General features: G+C 38.9%; 1 protein-coding gene across 6 annotated transcripts in view; it reads left to right on the top strand.

The window, feature by feature from the left end:
* Nucleotides 1–18,228, top strand: part of DLG2 (discs large MAGUK scaffold protein 2) — a 1,029,196-nt gene that overhangs the window by 474,064 nt on the left and 536,904 nt on the right. For 5 of the 6 annotated variants that reach the window (XM_065678826.1, XM_065678819.1, XM_065678821.1 and 2 more), the window contains one exon: nucleotides 128–289. In XM_065678826.1, the coding sequence (XP_065534898.1) occupies nucleotides 128–289 (162 nt within the window). Of the gene's footprint in view, nucleotides 1–127; nucleotides 290–18,228 lie in introns of those variants that run through there. The other variant, XM_065678824.1, reaches the window with a different exon arrangement.

Below are 18,228 nucleotides of genomic sequence, written 5' to 3'. Positions count from 1 at the left end.
ATTAGGAAATCCAAGGATTATATTGACTCGTGTCTTATACTTCATTTGTTATCCCATATTTACTTGAATACATGTCCATTGCCTCCTCAAAGCTAATTTGTTCTTCCTTGCTATCTGTTTTCTCTAGAAATATCGTTATCAAGATGAGGATGCTCCACATGATCATACTTTGCCTCGATTAACACATGAAGTGAGAGGCCCAGAGCTGGTTCATGTGTCAGAGAAGAACTTGTCTCAAATCGAGAATGTCCATGGATATGTCTTACAGTCGCACATTTCTCCTTTGAAGGTAGGATCATATTCACTGTGGCTTTGGACCTGAAATATGAGAAAACATGTAGCATGAAATACTTGGGAAACTTATTTTGTTATATGAACAGACAAATTGGTTTATGGAAGGTGTTATTGGAGACTGATTGTCCTGTGATGTTTTTTTATGGCTCACTATAGTGTAACAAGTGATGGTTTAGTTGGCAAAGCTTTGTTTTGAGATATAAGTTTTTTGCTTAAGCAAGAAATTGAGCAATTCCTGGCAAATAAGCCTGGTTTTCTGTACATTGAGAAAGGAATAATACAGGTTCTTGGCCTCAATATCACAGTGATTTTGGTATGGCAGACTTCCCTTCCTGATTGTCCTTTTTCAGAAATTGAAAAAAGTTACCGTAAATGCAGCCATCTGATGGAATCCTAGTTTCTGCATCTCTCAAAAACCTATATCAAAGTGATACGTTATGCCTAAAGACAGAACTCATTTGGCACTATTCAGATCCTTATTACTCAAGTACTTGCTGTTTTCTGTAGAGTTTGTTACAATTCGGAGCAATATAGAGGCATGTCTCTGTTATCTAAGGCAGATATTTATAGAATATAGAAGGCTTTCTGTATGTGTGGCTGGTGTTCTCTGATATATCTTGCTGTGTGAAAAACGCTTATCTTCATGGTGAACCTGCACATTAACCAAAAAGAAATCCATTCCTGAAAATTGTTTGCTCTTTAATAAGACTGCAATAACTTGAAGAATTTCTTAAAACTCTTCTAATGAAACAAGCATAGATTGTGATGAGCATGATGGTTTTCCTAATTTATTTTCTATTGGGTTGGGCGAGGAGAAAGAAATGAATGTTTTCACTAGGGGTGGTGATGTTCTGGGTAAGGGTTTTATTCTGGCAACTAAGCAACAAGCAAGGCAGATGGGCTTTGCTCCTTCTGGTGCTCAAAACCTATGAAATGGGTATCGCTTGCCTAGCAGTGATTACAGTGTTGTTAAAAGTAAAGTGAAATATTTGTTATTAAAGATAGATATGGATGCAGCTGGTCTTCATTGAGCATTCTTGATATGGATGCAGTTGGTCTTCATTGAGCCTTCTTGGGATAGTCATGCAAATCAGTCCTTGCCCTCTGTACTTGTTGCTCCTGTGTGTAGTTTCTATGTTGTTTGTCTCTTCATGTATTAGCATGTTTTAGCAACTTTCTGGGTTGCTTATGTAATTTATACTTCAGAAACCAGTGGTATCAAGCAGTGATATATCTTCTTACACTGAAGTAGATTGATTTAGTTATTTGGAAGGGATTACCTCCCCTGTGGAACCTCTGGGGACACTCACAGACAGAACAATCCCTTGCCTGGAAGGGAAATGTCCCTGTTTCTCTAGAGATACTTGAGTATTAAGATTATAGTGGCGCTTCTTATTCATGAAAGTCAAAACTAGGTAATTTTCTTCACATTTGGAAACTTGCATGATCCAAGCTGATAATGTAGCAATGATAATAAAAAGCTTATTGTGAAGTGATGTAAAGGGTATCCCCAGACATCTACTGTTGCCTTAAAACTGTTCCCACTCTAAATTGCTCTTGTCACAGGAGAAAGTTGTTGTTGTCTGCTGTTTCCTTAAGTGAAGGGAGAAGAGGAGCTACATAGTATTTCTCTCGGAAATTTGTGTCTTCTGCAAGTTCTATCCTCAGGCTGAGGATTTCTGTCCTTGAGTTGGTATCTTTGAAATTTGTTCTTGCTTTCTCATGTAGAGTGTGTCCTGTATTTTAACCTCTGGTAGAGAATTATTGCAGGAGGCTGGAATAAACATTCTAATGCTCATGGCACTGGGATACCTTTCCTACATAAAACACTGGCTTTGCATTTACTTGTTTCTGGGAATTGACTGAAATACCTGTTTGGAAAGGTTTTGTCATGGAGATTTCCACATAGTTGAGGAATAGTACCCCAAGCTCACCAAAATCCAATCAAAAGTGGTTGTTGTCTTGAATTATAGACTTCCTATCCTATAGTCAAATATCATTAACCATTCAGCAGTCTTCTTGGCAGTATTGTGTAGCCGTGGCTGCACTGAATAATAGCTAAATCTGAAGTATGCTGCTTCTCAACCCACAGCATGCCTTCCTAGAGAAACATAAAATACTATTTTTTTCAAAGATTGGCTGGATAAATATGCCTGCTATTTAAATATTTTGTCGCCTTGCGTGAGAGGTGAAACTGCTGGAATCCTGCTTTGAGGATATATACCAAATGCCAGGCTACAAATACAGCCTGTCAGCTTCTTAGGAGTGAGGAGAAACTGGCAACTGCAGTGGGATAAAGCTGTCAGGAAACTCTGCTGAGAGCTGTTTGCATTGGAAAGGTTGACTTGTTCTGCCCCAGTTTTCTGAGTACAGGTCAAAGAACTTGGTGCAAATGGAAAATGCCTGTAAATGAAAGTCTCACAAGTTTGTTTGTACCAAGAGGGGGACCACATCACCCTCTGTGTGTCACTAGGACTGTCTGACCAGCCACCCAGCTGGCAGTATGCTCCATGAGCAGGGGGTGGCTGCCTGGCTGAGTGGGGTTAAGTCACTGCCTGACTGCGTTTCACTGTCTGAAGTTCACTGTGGGGTCTGCAGCACCAGGGTGCACCTCTCAAAAGAGGTTCTGAGGCATTTTTTTGTGTTTAGTGGCAGCACAATGACCTGATGACAGGATCATTTTGCCCAATATTTTTGCTTGAAATAGTGTCATAAAAGAAAAATGCTTGTGCATAAAACTAATCGGTTAAGATGTTTTGGAACTGAAGCATTATCCCAAGGCCAAGCCACATATCCATCTTCATCACATCACTTTTCCGAAGTAACTTGAGTTTGGCAGAGGAAAGAGTTGCTTGTTTCCATACTTCTGTGTTCATTTGGAAAGAAATCTGCAAAGATCATGCAATCCTAAAGCTACTCTTCAGGGTCGTAGGGTTTCTGGTTCCATCCTCCACAACTGGCCATCTCTGGAGGTCATAGGTGTTACACCTTGTCTGTACAGATAGAATGCTTGGTGCCATTGCCCTGCCTCTGTTCCCAAGTTTCCAGTGGGCATCTTGGTTTATATCATAATCCAGCTCAACAGCTTGAGCGCAGCCTTCACCATTAAAGGGTTTGTGGATAGTTGAAGTTCACACAGAGAGACCAGAGACCTGTCTGTACCCCTATGTACATCTCCAAGTAAAACATACCAGGGATTCATTAAAGATTTTTCTAATAGTCGAGATGGAAGGATTTGGCCCATCTTTCTTTTAACCTGTGTGATTCATAATGCCTGATATGGTCCATACTGTAAAGAACAGAAGAACCTTAAATTTTATACCAAGTTGCTGTGTACAAGTTGTTCAAGAACTTGGCAATAATTTTGTGCTTCAGTTTATGTGGTTTGATGTAGTCCAGAAATATCCTAGTGGAGCTAGTCATTATCGGTTACTTCAGAAGGGTTTTTTTTAGATACCAAAATATAAAAAGAACTCTTTAATAGCCTTACGCTAGTTCTGTGTGCTGAGTCATTACAAATCTGGTCCTTAGACACTCTGAAAGTCTCTTTGAGACACTTGGATACTGATTAGGATAAATACTGTTTGTGAGTGTGAGTAAGAGTTGACATTGTCGTTAGACATGCCTTGTTACATTTCACATACCTAAAACCTAGTGCGTACTAGCCAGATTGCTCATTACTGTCTTCTGAAAAGCAGTAAAAACAGTTGAACTGAAAACTAGACCCCTTCTCACTGTGATTTTTACTTTTGTAGCTTACAGGTTTGTTGCATTAACTTCACTTTTCTACCATCCTGTAGCATTTTGCGTATGCTCAACTTGGTTTGGACACTGTTTAATTTTTAGGAAGCTGAAAACCTCTGTTAAAGGTTTGTCTACTGATTAGTTTGTAGAAAATAAAACTGACAGCATCGTCAGCACCTTTGAATACTGAAGTTATAAAGTTATAAATGAAGTTTTCAATTACGTAGCTCTATTGAGATTTGGAAAACAAGCTAACTTCCGAGGAGCTTTGTGGAAAAGTTTCCATATTAAGATGATAGATGGTCTTTGTAATTTAGGGAGGTTTCGGGATTGTTATTCTGTTAAAGGAAAACGTATATGATGTAATGATATGATCGTTTAACATGTTCTTGCGCTTTCCCTCGCTTGACACTAGATGGTGCGGTAAGATCAGAATCCTCTGATCTGCGCCTATAAAGATTCGGGGACATGCTATGGAGGTTTTTCTTATATGTCATGGAAAGTGCTAATTCAGTAAAAATGCCCTTTTAGAATCTTTAGTGTGTTGAGAAATCTGAATACAACGCAACTGTGCCTAAAATTCTGCAAGTTCTGTCACAAAATTAAATGCTTCTCTTTTTCCCTTCTTCCTAGAGTGGAGCTAATCAGTATTCATAAATGAATGAACTGTGGTTTCTGAATGAACCTTATTAGTGGTTGTGTGGCATTAGATTAATTTTTACATGTATTCTGCTTCCTTTAGGTAAAAGTAGATGTCCATGTAAGGGTCTTGCATCTTCTTGGTTGCCTGAACACTTTAAATGTCAGTCTATTCCAACTATCTCCTTTTTAATTTCCTAATTTAATGTAAGGTTCGAGTGTAAGCATCAATGACAGCGCAAAAACAAGTAGCCAGGTGAGCTATTGTTATCTCAGTCTAGGATATTTTCAAACAAGGAAGCACAAGCTTCAGCTGCCTTCTCTTTGGCCTTGCTTTCTATAAGAGAAGGAGCTGCTTTGGATTTTCCTTCTTTGCTTTCTGTCTCAGGGCACTGTCCTGCAGCTCCTGTCTTTCAGCAGGTTGCTGAAAGCTCACAGAAAGTCAGGATTGGTGGAATGACTTCTGAGTGGAGAGAGGGGAAAAATCATCTCCACATGGAGCACATGGGCAATTCATTTGTTCAGTGGCCTCAAAAAGTTAGGGTTATCATGAATTGACATTTGTGCAAATTGCTTTCGGAAGATTTGCTTCTTCCATCACTAGAGCACATTGATTCCACTTGTTATTTTAGCTTGATGATGGCAAAAGTCTCTGTCTTACACATTACTTGAGATTCTCTGTATCTATAGGGGAAAAGATGCTTTTTTCTACTCCAAGCTAGATCTTTTTCCCAACTCCAATCTTCCTGTGAGTGCGTAGAGTGTCCTTTGCACACCCATCAGTTGTCTTTTTTATCCACTTAGGCACAGGAAGGTCAATCCTGTGAAGGCTCCTAGAGTCTGGCACACCCTCTTCTTCTGTCTTTAATGAAACAGCCTTTTGTCATCTCTGAAGCCTTCCGTGTCCATGCATGAGTCAGACCTCACAACAGTGGCTGCTGTGCTTGTGTGGCAAATTAACAGAGACGGGGAAAGAGGCTCTGAAGCTGAGCCTGGATGATTAATTAATCCATGAAAAATGCCTTAGCCTGAGCTTCCTGAAAGCTGTCACAAAGAGTAATTCTCTGTTTCTAAAAACATAGATTAGGTAAGATCTATTTATTTCATTAACATTGACTTAAAAAAAAAATGAAGTTCTGAAGACAATTTGGACAAATAAGGTTGAAATGTTCTATACTGCTTTTGTGGTTTCAGTGTTATGGTTATTTTTTTCGGTTACAACAGTTCCCTTAATTTGACAAATTTTTGGACTGGATTGTTATTACTGAACATTCTATTTAGAATAGAATCATAGAATGTCTTGGGTTTTAATCCATTACCCCTTGTCCTGTCACTATAGTCCCTAATGAAGAGTCGCTTCCTAGTATCCTTATAGCCCCCCTTTGGATACTGGAAGGCTGCTCTGAGGTCTCCACGCAGCCTTCTCTTCTCCAAGGCTGAACAGCCCAAACTTTCTTATCCTGTCTCCATATGGGAGGTGCTCTACTTCCTGATCTCCCTCTCTGCCTTCCTCTGGACTTGCTTTTTCTCTGCTTATACAAAGTCTTGCACTAGTCACAGGTACTGTGAAAAGAGCAAACTCCAAGGATCTCATGTTGTTGCAGTGGATCACTTAAGGTGTTGCTGCACAGAGCTGCAAAACACTATTAGGAAATACATTCAACAGGCCTGTTTTAAATGAGCAATTGCAGGGAAGTCCTCTGCTCATGCTGTTGTAAATACCAGGGAACCAGATTTACAGGAAAAGCAGGTTGCTGCAGCTTTCAGCCTTACCATGCCTGGTACTCATATAATTAATATAGTTTCTAGTGCTTATAGAGGAATCATCTATGATAAGAAAGCCCATTTATTTTTCCAGAACTGCTGAACGTTGTTAATTCTTATTACTGGGAAGAACCGTATGCTAAAGGTGAAGTTCAGGTAACGAAGAGAACAAGATAAGGCTGAACTTGCTTTACCTCCTGTTGTTCAATTGTGACAAATGGTTGAGGCTGTGCCATAGCACAGGCTGCTCTTCCAGAGCAAAGATGCTGCATTTCAAGAGGTTCTTAAGAGCTGTGTAGGACTGAGAGGCTGATGTTTTGTTTGTGGCAGTAACAGAAGTCTGAAGTTTTCTCTTGTAGTTACACAATTAATTGGGGTTATATAGAGGACATATTAATGTATGCATGGACATATTGGCAAGCCATCTAAAACTTAATCTTGCATCCTTTTCTTTGCTTACACTGACTGCACTTCATAAGTATAGCTAATCTGCATGAAGCATTTTTTAGCCTCAGGGTGGCTCAGCTCAGAAGCAATGATCTTATAATAATACTTTTGATCTCTGCCCTAGTAGCTTCCTAGCCTTTGTGTTTGGGGGTTGTTGTCTGTCTTTTTTGTCCCCCCCCCCCTTTTTAATATGCAGTTATTAGCAAAGCCCCATGCTGCAGTCAGTCTGTTAGTGAATTCCACTGCATATTCAGTATGTTGCTTCATTAAGATACAACACTTGTTCCATGTTTAATCATGTGCTGCTTTTATCTTATCTCTTACCGTAACAGCAGATAAGCATATATCATAGATCTGCATCAAATCTGTGTGTTTTAATACAAAAATGCAATCGGATCAGGAGGCAAAGGAAACACAAATGTGCCTGTGCTTGTTCTTGCTCTTACAGAAGTGGCAAAAGTACTTCATCATGTTTCAGGGCAAAATAAGCTGCTTATGAATTAGTATTCTGAAGAATATTGTGTCTCAGCTTCATGTAGGCAGGAATGTCTTCCATTTTTGCAATCCTTGTTGTACTCTGAAGAAGAAAACCTAAAATGGTGCAAAATTCAAATATTGCAGTGAAGAACAGTTACTAATGAGTGCTAGCTTTTGGATTTTGTCATCAAAGCTAAATTCATTGTATCGTGTGCTTGATTTTTGTGTCTCGAATTCCTGACGGCTTTCTATGTGATTTATGTTGTTGCAGACAGTATCTTGTTATCTTGAGAACTTCTGACAGAATTAAACAGAAAGCAAATAAGATTGTTTCTGTCAGGGGGTGATTTAATTGGAGAAATCTCGGCAACTAAGGTAAACCTAAGGCATTGCAATGCTTTCTTTTTTGGCAAAATAAATGATGGCCTGTGATGGGCACAAGCAAAGCAAATTGTGTCGGTGTCTCCTGGCCCATTATAGGTTGTTAGATTTGCCTGAAGAATAAAGAAAGGAATTTTCAAAGGAATTTGAAAATATTTTCAGGCCATGGACCCTATTTACTTTGTGTGGGCCTCCTAGGTATTGAAGGTCCTTTCAAATGTTAATCTGAATTGCAGTTTCAGGAGACCTCGTGCTCTTGATCTCCTGGATGCTTTATCAATTAGTATTAATTAACTGCTTCATCTTTTTTTCTTTTTAGGTAGTAAATTTATCCTTAAGGATAATCTTGTTCCTGAGTCTTATATTTTGATTAAAATCTGATAAATTGCAAATATTTCTGGCCACTTCTCTCCATCACTCTCCCATCAAGAAAATGGGAGATTACAGAAAATCCCTTTTCTCCATGTCTTTCTGTAATGTTTTGCATAGTAGTAGTTATTCCTTGCTTCCCTGGAATTCACTGACTTGGGTTCTTTTTTCCCCTTGATGGATTTGCCATATGAAATACTTATAGAATATAAAATAGAGTTGTACTACTACAAAGGTACTTCTGTTTTTTCCCCACCTGAAATTAAAGACATGTATCCAATAAATGCATGGAATCACAACTAGATGCTGCAAATATCAGATTTATAGGTTTTCTCAATTCCTTTCTTCTACTCTAGGAGTACAGGACTATCAGTATATTTGTAAAGAATCTGTAAAGATGTTTATCACCTTTCCAAAGTGTTTTGTGACCTCCTGATGAAAAGTGCAATAAAACATCTTGGTATTATTAATCAGATTGCAACAGGAAGGATTTTCTTCAGAGATGTCAGACAGGTTTAGCACCAGTTGTTTCCCTCATCTTAGCAGCTGAAATGCCCTTCTGTCAGACTTCAGCTACTGCTGACACTTGGGAATGTACTCTACGTTTTAAATGAAGCATTAAACTGCTGTAATACCTTCTCACTGAGGACTATCTTGATAATTCACTCACTCAGTAGAAGATCTACATCCAAGGTTTATACATCCAAGGATGTGACACATCAAAAGCGTTCTGGCTTTTGTCAATATTGGGTGGAAAAGAATACAAAGCAGAAGTTTGCAGCTCCAGAAGCTGCGGATAGGTGCAGCCTCCAGGACAAAGAGGACAGAATCTGTTTAGTCAGGCCTTATAGAAGAATATCTTGGCAGCCTAGGAAGCATTTAAGATAATACACATTTTGTTTCCAAGTGCTTCCTTTTTAAACTCCTGTTTCTTGTGCCTCTTGTTTCATCTTTCTGTAATGTAGTTTTGTGGACTGTGTGGCTGTAAAAAAAACCCACCAGAATTCTGGTGTTTAAAGGAAAAAAATCTTTCTGAACTGGCTGTTATTTTCCAAATCTCTTCAAGAATCTAGTCTAAAGAGTTTTAAAGATTGTGTGACATCTTGGTATCCATAGCTAATTGAGGTTTCTCAGACTTTTAAATGCGAAATGCTTTTTGCCATTTGGTTCCCTCCAGCATCTCTACTTCAGCAGATCATGTTACTTGCTTTCTAATAATCTTTTAAAGACAATATTGCTACTGAAGCTGATGCATTTGGGGAAAATGTCAAAAAATAGTCAGCAAGCTTGATGACTCAAGTGACTTTCCTGAGATCTGCACTGTTTACTAACTTGATTTCCCATAGTACGTTTTGCTCTCTTCTCCATTCCCATGCTCTTGTTTTCCTTTTCCATAGTTAAACAGTGTACCTTTTTCTGAATTCCAAATTACCCCCAGGATCCGTTACTTGTTTCTTCCTTACTTTTCTGTGATATTTATTCCTACAATTACACATGGACCTTCTTAATACTACGAGCCACCTATGAAGTACAATTTTGCACCAGGTAGCTGTTAACATCTGATGATTCATGCCCTTCTTGTTCAAGTCAATTGCACCCCTCTTCTCTAAAAGCAGCCAGAAAGCAGAATGATCAAGAGGAGTCATGGTTCTCCCTGTGTCCCCTTTGTCATACCTGGTATTCATGAGCAGTTGTTTTTCTTACTGCTGGAATGTGGGGAGTCTCTTCCCCCCCAAGCAAAAGCAATGTGAAATACATCTGAAAGTCATCAAGTATAGTGGATCGCAGTTGTCCACTGAAATGGAAGCACTCTGGGCACCTTTTAGTCTACTAAGACTTATATAAACCCTGTACAGATGCAGGTGCAACTGATTTTTTTTGACCAACAGACTCAAGCACACTTAAGTGCAACTCTTATCTTCCAAATGTGAAAAGAACGTGTCGTAAGAGCTAGAAGTTAGCATTTTAGGTCCAAGTGTGCTATGCAGAATACAGCCACGTTCTCAAAGACAATGTACATAGCTGATGTTTTTCAAAGCCTGCCTTCCACTACAGTTATAATAAACATCTGCCTGGATTGCTGTATTGGATTTAGTTAACCTTTGGTGATTCAAGTTTTTGCTTCCAAATAAAAAATATTAATAACTTAATTTAATTATTAAAATAAACCTAGTAATTGAGTTAGAGTGACAGAGCACTGGAACAGGTTGCCCAGGGGGGTTGTGGAGTCTCCTACACTGGAGATATTCAAGGCCCGCCTGGACAAGTTCCTGTGTGATGTACTGTAGGTTACCCTGCTCTTGCAGGGGGGTTGGACTAGATGATCTTTTGAGGTCCCTTCCAACCCTTGGGATTCTGTGATTCTGTGAGTTAATAAAATTATAGGAATTGATAACATGGTATTGGAAAGGCTGAAAAGAGAACTGTGTTTTCAACAAATAAAGAAAATTTTACTTTGAAGTCAGTGTCACAAATTGTGTCTTTGATCAAGAAGATGAGTAAATGCCAAGCAGTGAACTAGAATTTTCAGTGATAGCACACAGCAAGCGAGTATAAAGGCTTATATTAATTGCTGGGAATTGGCCAAAATAGCACAAAGTTAACAACCTTTATGCTAGGAGTGTTAATGTCATCCTAATTCTAGGAGTGTTAATGTCATCAAGCAACTTCTGAAGACCACACTTGCATCTGATTTCACAGTCAAATTGCTGCTGTTTCCTCTCTAGGGGTCATTAGGCAGTTGGTTTTCTTTACTGCTTCACAACAGATATGCGCACTGAGCAGATCTGAACTCGGGTTTCAGCTGAAAGTGGGTTATTTTCCTAATTATGTTCATAATTCTATTTCCGTTTTGAAAAGGCATTATTTTTTCAGTATCTTGGAGATGCTGATATTAAGGCAAAGGGGAATGAATACACCAAAGTGCAGACAGGGTGTTTCTGCATTGCTTTATACTTTACTGTAATAGCTGTAATGCAAGAGAATATCTGAAAAACTGGCTCAAGCAATCTCAGTTAAAATACCCAAGACAGGTTTCCATTTCTGAAAGTGCTATTTACATACTCTCTCCTAAAGATACTAGTACTAATGAATTTCAATCCTGTCTCTGTTTTGAAGTATAAACTAGACCATAAAGACTACTAAATACTTGTTTCTCCAGGATTAATAAAGTAGAGCTGTATATATAAAAGCAACAAGCAGCCAGGGGGAGAGCATTGCATTGGTATTTATGTTTATAAACAGAAGGAAAAAAAACCCTGTTGAGTGAAGTGGTAGAGCATTGGTGTGTCAGCCTATTATTGCTACAAAAAATAAGTGAAGTGTGGGGATTCCTTTGGAAAATTCAGTTTGCTTCACCTATTCTCATTCAGAATCATAGAATACCAGGCTGGAAGAGATCATCTGGTCCAGCCTTTCTAGGCAAACTGTGTTCCAGCACCCTTTCCAGCCCAGTCTTAAAGAGCATCCAATATTGGGGATCCACCACTGCACTGGAAGATTATTCCAGTGACTGATTATTCTCAGTGTGGAAAATCTCCCTCTAGTGTCCAAGCAGAATCTCCTCAGGAGGAACTTGTGCCCATCACCCCTTGTCTTTTCCATGTGACTCCTTGTAAAATGGGGTCTCCATCTTCTTTGTGGCCACCCTTTAACTACTGGAGCATAGCGACAAGCTCTCCCCTGAGCATTCTTTTCTCAAGGCTGAACAAGCCCAGCCCTCCCAGCCTTTCCTCAATCCTTGGAACGTCTTTGTGGCCCTTCTCCTGACCCTCTTCCAGCCTGTCCACATCTTTTCTGCATAGTGGGGACCAAAACTGACCACCATATTCCAGGTGTGGCCTCACAAATGCTGGGTAGGATAATGACATCTTTACCTGTGCTGGTGATGCCCTTGTTGATGTAATCCAGCATTCTATTGGCTTTCTTTGTGCAGCAGCATGCTGTTCACTCTTATTGAGCTGGCTGTCCACCAGAACCCCTAGGTCCCTTTCCCCAGAGCTGCTTCCCAGGTGGGTAGATCCCAGCCTGTGCTTCACTCCTGGACTGTGTTTGCTAAGGTGCAAGACCTTGCAAGTCCTAGTCTGAACTCTATAAGTTTCCTGTTAGCCCATTCTTCCCTTCCAATTCTAACCATTCTATGATTATATCCAGGTCTTCCTGCAGGGCTGGCTCTCCTTTCAAAAGTGTCCACTTCCCCAACCAGTTCTGTATTGTTGGCAAACTTCACTAGCGTACACTTGATCCCATCATGCAGATTGTTTATGAAGACATTGGACAGTGTTGGGCCAGTGTCAATCCACTGGTGATAGGTTGCCAGTTTGAGAAGGAGCCATTTACCACCACCTGTCAGCCAGCTCCCCATCCACTGCATGCACCACTAGGAGGTGGCCCTAGGAGGAGGTGGAGGGAAACTGCATTGAAAACCTTGGAGAAATCCAGGTAGACAATGTTCACTGTTCAACACTTCATGTATTGTGAATTTCCACATTTATACATTTGGAGGACTGTGTGCATCTGCTTAGAGGCCGTATCTTTCTCATTTGATGAACTGTGTAGTCTTTTTACAGTGTAGCTGCACAGAAGTAGGATAGATATGTTTCCCAGTACAGATTTATCTTTTAGACCAAAATGGCTTAGAAACTCTATGTACTCGACTGGACTGTAGAGCCATTGGAAGAGTATCTATGGCTTTCCATAACTTTTCATATACTGACTTTATCACCACCTCTTTTCTCATGCTTTCTCACTGAAGTGAAATGACTCAGCAGATAGGTTCCTATGCCAGGTCATTATCTCAAACCAAGGGGATTCAAGCCAGTTTGGAGCTACATGAAATGTGGCAGGATAGAGGAATAGCCTGAGGAAAATGCAATATGGGCTTTGTCCCATTGCTCTCTTCCTCTCTCTCTCTTTCTCAAGGTCTCTGCAATACTTTTCATTTCTTGCTTCTGGTACAAGCTTTCTGTAGGAAGAGTTATTTTACAAATAGCCAAGTATGAGGAGCGATGAGAATGGAAGTTGGCAGTCAGTGACTGAAGTGCACATAGGTGTGTGCAGCTGGGGGAAAGAGGCACAAACTGTTAAAATCCTAAGGGTTATATTTGAAAACATTTTAAAGCCTCTCTTTTGCTACCTGAAAGCCTGTTTTGACTTTGTAATTCTTCAACTGGTCACACCAGACCATGCTTATATCTGCAGTGTTATTTCTTCTGACAGTATGGTAATACTCGGGGTGAATTAACTAGAGTATCTGTCAGAAACCTGGTATCACAGCATGTGTGGAGATCATCTCACCTTTTCTGGGTTTTAACTCAGTTATAGCTATCTTAATACAGATAATTCTAGCAATTAGAACCCAGGTTTTACTGAAGTTATTCAATTAAGTTGAAATGGCCTGTAATGTAGTACCATAATTGTAGCAGAGGCATAGCTGGAAGATGGTAAGTAGGTGAGCTACTAATTAAATTCTTCTGAACTTCAGTAATTTAATATTCAAAGGAGGCTGAGCCAATATAGTAGCTGCTTATTGCATTGCCACTGGGAGTTACCGAGGAAGAAACCTTAACAAAAAGAGGAGCTTCCAAATGATTTTCACTGGACTTGACTGAAATTTGGGGTTTGTTAGTATTGTTCACCTATTGTAAATACAGCACGGTGGGTCGCATCAGTCTGTGGGTGAGTTCTCTGCAGACTTCAGTAAGATCGTATGTAGGTGGATAAGTACAAAATTTTCCCAAACACTGCTAAACCCGGGGATGACGATTGTGTTTATATATAATCTTGAAAAGCCGGATTCTTTTATATTCAGGCTTTTGGGAAAAGTAGGTTTCAGCCTAATTTAAGCAGGAATACAGCTTCCTTTGATTTTCAAAGGGCTGTAAGCTACAAACTCTTTTAAATTCTTTTTTGAGAATCTCATCTGATAATAAAATGAGAGGTGTGGGTGAGGATGAAATTCATCCAGTCTTGCAGTCTTAATTTTGTAGCACAGCTCAGACTGTCTTATCTTGGCTACATCAGGATTGTTGACCAGGTTATTAGCATGTCTTTCCAGGCCCCTGAATGCATCAAAGCAAATATTCCACTGCCCTTCTTGTTATAGCTATCAGTAATGATCTAAGCAAGACTAGCCCAGAGATTCCTCCCTAGATGCATGTTCTTTCCAAGCCTCTTAATTCAATCTGAACGATGATGATTTATTTTGGTTATAGTATTACCCAGGGGCTATGATTGTAGTGCAGGGTTCGATTGTCCTCAACACTGTACAGACAACGAAGAGCTTAAATGTTGTGATACCATTGAGTTGCCTGGGCTGAAACCACTAAAAGTGAGCAGAAATTAATAGGAATCCCTGTATATATTCGAATTGTATCTACCAATCTATCTACTATAACCAAATTATATCTACTTTTTAACTATCAGGTAATTCCTTTGTAATTTTTTTAGCTATAAATGTTCATATCTTGAGGCTAAAGTATAGACCAGTGCTACCTTTTTACGTTTACTGTCTTTTTCCCATTAGCGCGGCGTTGATACTTTGCATCTTGCTGAGTGAGAAACACACATACAAATATAGGTATTCTAGAAAAAAATAAAACACCAAACAAACAACAAAACACTTGGTGCTAATTGAAAACAGTTCTTCAAATACAGTCCCTTTTAAACTAAGGAGACCTAAACAGGAACTGCCACAGTTGCCCACTGTAGAAATTAACCCATCATCTAATATACCACCACTCACTTAATGTTTTAACAAATGTCCTTGATTTAATCTCCACACGTGTCAAACTGAGTTGATGAGTGTTACTATACTTTCAATTAGATGGGCTTTTCAACATAATTTTCACTATAATGGTTAGTATAAATGAGTTTTCTTAATTATGGTAAGGTGAATGCTTCATTAGGAGACTTGAGACATAGTAATGTTTGCACATTCTTGTGCAGACCCTTTGTTCACAGGGACACCCATTTTCACTTCTCACAAACTCTGCTGATGTTTCTTGGCCTACTTGGTGTGATACCGAAGACCTATGATAGGTAGACAGTCTAATCCAAATTCTCCATGATTTTATTTATTGTAGTTAATTTACAGAGTATTATAATTATTATTTAGTAATGAATTTAGTGTTCTGACACTGCCTTCTGGGAGCCCTGGTGGGGAGCATCAGGGTATACTGTAAATCTGTTCTCTGGCACTGTCTTGGAGGCTGCAGTGGCATTTAAATCTGAGAGAAGATCTTATTAATAAGCTATAAGTTATCAGTTTGCTATATAAACCCAAAAGTTATTAGGGCAACAATTCATGGAATGTCCAAATGCAGAATTTACAAAAAGTCCTTATATTCTGGAAATGTTTCCTTTTTTCCCCTGGAATTGCCTGTTTGTTTGGGCAGGCAGCATCTTTCCCTGGTTCCTTTTCCTTGTGAGATGTGAGGTCTCCTGAATGACTGTTTTGACACCTATTTGACTGTGAAGAAGAAGATGCATTTGCTGAGGGGCATGGCGGCTACCTGGGCAGCTGAGTCTTGTGGATCAGTCTGGGGCAAGAACAAACGTTTAAGGAAATAATCTAAAGATAGAGAAAACAGGAAAGAACATTCTTCATATTTTTAATCCCATACTCATTCCCAATTTAGCCTTTCTATGCCCTGAGTCTATGGGGCAGCTCACACTTCACGTTCTTTTTGCAAATATCACACCACCAGTAAAGATAGGGAAAGTGCTGGGGGCATTGGAAAACTGTGTTTTGCATTGCTAAGAGACTTGTTAGTGTAGATGCAGTGCCAGACCACATTAACCCTGTGTATTCATGCCGTGTTTCATCCAGTCTCATCTATTTTTCTGAAGCATTAAGGTCATAGAGTAATAATCTACCACCCGCTTGTCCTCATTGTCTTTGCTTAGCCTCGGGCTGTCAGTGTCAGCCGATCCTTTGCAGAGTTGAGAGGGTTGCAGTGGTCCCACTCTTCTCACAGTTTCCAGAACTGTGTATGGGCATCAGGAATAAAATCTGGTCCTAGAAGCGAAGCACTTTATCTATGGCTGTTTTCCAGAGTTTTAAGTAAATTTGCAATTGGGGTAATTAACTTGAGATTTTTAAGTTAGTGGTTTTATTTATTTTCTAAAGAGAAATAGACAAAAATCTTTCTCTCCTACAGGTAGTATTAATTATATAGAATAAGATGGCTGACAGAAAGTTAGTAAAATTGTGCGGTATCGCAGCTGCTCTATTCAAAGAACTGGATGGCAGCAAATGTTTATCTGTCTTTTAAGAAACACCAGGGGTGATCTTGGGAGTTATATATCGGAAAATCTTTGCCAGATACTTTTAATGAGATAAATGCGTTGGGATTGGAGAAAACAGGAAGAGCTTCGGTAAAGGCAAAACAGATTTATTATAACTCAATGGAATCTTTGATAGTGTCAGTAAATTAGTAATAAGTGGAAAAGAGGCTGAATTAATTTATTTGTACTTAATAAATAACTTTAAAGTCCCATCACTCTAAGACACTAAGAAAATAATTCATAAAATAAAACATTAGGGAATATTAGAATATAAATAATCAAAACAGCTAAGAGAAATTAATGAGCTATTTGCAATATGGCAAAGGGAGTCTAATATTCGAAGACAACCTGGACCAGGGAAAGTCTATCCACATCTTGAAATCTGTCCTAGACTGGGCTATAGAAATACAAATATAGTAATTATTTATGAGGGAAATAGCTAGACAGGCACAGGGCAATTTGCAGATGGCATGCAATTACTCTGGATAAAGAAAACAAGACAAAGCTGTGAGGCATTTCAGATCTGGAAGAATGGGCAGATGATAAAATGTAATTTTGAAAAATATACATATCTACAGTGGAAAGGGAAATATAAGTTACTCATAATACTGCAATCAACTCAATGTTTTAGACATGGCTTATCGTTTTGTGGACAAATCTTTAAGCACAGAAGTGACTGAATTCACTGAACAAAATGCTTACAAACGAATGGCAAAATCAGCCAGAAGAACTGAAATACTGAAAACATTCTCATTCTTTAAGAAATTCGATAATGTAAAGCTTCTAGAAATGGGAAAAGAAAAGAGGAAATACATGGATTTCAACAGCAAAAGAAACCTAAAACATCATGTTTAAAAAAAAAAAAAACCAAAACCAAGAAACTGCACTAGGCCATGATGTTAATTTTTGCCCCCTTCTCTGATTTTTTTCATCTTTGTTCATTTTCAATAAAATCTGAAAGAAGTCAGTGGTTGAAAAGCAATTCCAGTGCCATCCCTAAGATGAGAAATCCAAGTAGAGGAATGATATAGCATCAACTCATCTGGTATGAGATACCAGTGAATCAATACAGGTAAGTATGAGAGGTGGCAGAGTGAGAGCAAATATGACATTTCCACTGCAGCAGAAGCCTCTATTGGAGCTAACATGTTATTAGACATCAGAATTTAACACCACAACCCAAAGCCATAAGAAGGGAGGCAATGTTTATTTTGCTGCTGTTGGGTCTATTTGTTTGAAATCTGGAAATATTTAATGAGAAAACAAGTAAAATCAGGACCTTTTAGGTAGGAGATTAAAAAATCAGAACATAGGAATCGAATGCAACTATGCAGATGGCTAGGATATTATAATTTAGGACAGTTTTCAGCTAAACTGTAGAGTACAATCTATGCCACTGTCCCATGTATTTCTCTGATATAACAGGTCTCCATTTAGTAGGACATAATAACCTGTTTATATATAACATTTTCCAGGTTATGCAGATTGGAAAATCCAGAAATTTGCTAGTTCAGTGGCAATTTCTGGAATCTGCAGAAGGAAAAAACTCACCTGCAGTGTCTGAAATTCCTTCTTAAGAGGTGAATTAGGCACACTAAACATTGAGATGGATGTAAATGTTACGAGTTTTTTTTAAGGCAGTTTTCCTTTAATTTTCTTAATACTTTTTACTTCTAATTTTTCATTCCTGGACTCAAAAGGTCTGTTGTAACTGAAACAATGAGAATATGTTACTTTGTAGAAAGGAAGATTTTCCCCATAATTACATGCCTTCAGTTTACCAGACTGACAAAAAAAAAAAAGCACGTATTGACATCAGTGACAGTA

The sequence above is a fragment of the Lathamus discolor genome, chromosome 4 (genome assembly GCF_037157495.1).
Source record: "Lathamus discolor isolate bLatDis1 chromosome 4, bLatDis1.hap1, whole genome shotgun sequence".
Lineage (NCBI taxonomy): Eukaryota > Metazoa > Chordata > Aves > Psittaciformes > Psittacidae > Lathamus > Lathamus discolor.
Note: the sequence above shows the minus strand (reverse complement) of the source record. Positions and strands in the feature narration are given on the sequence as shown.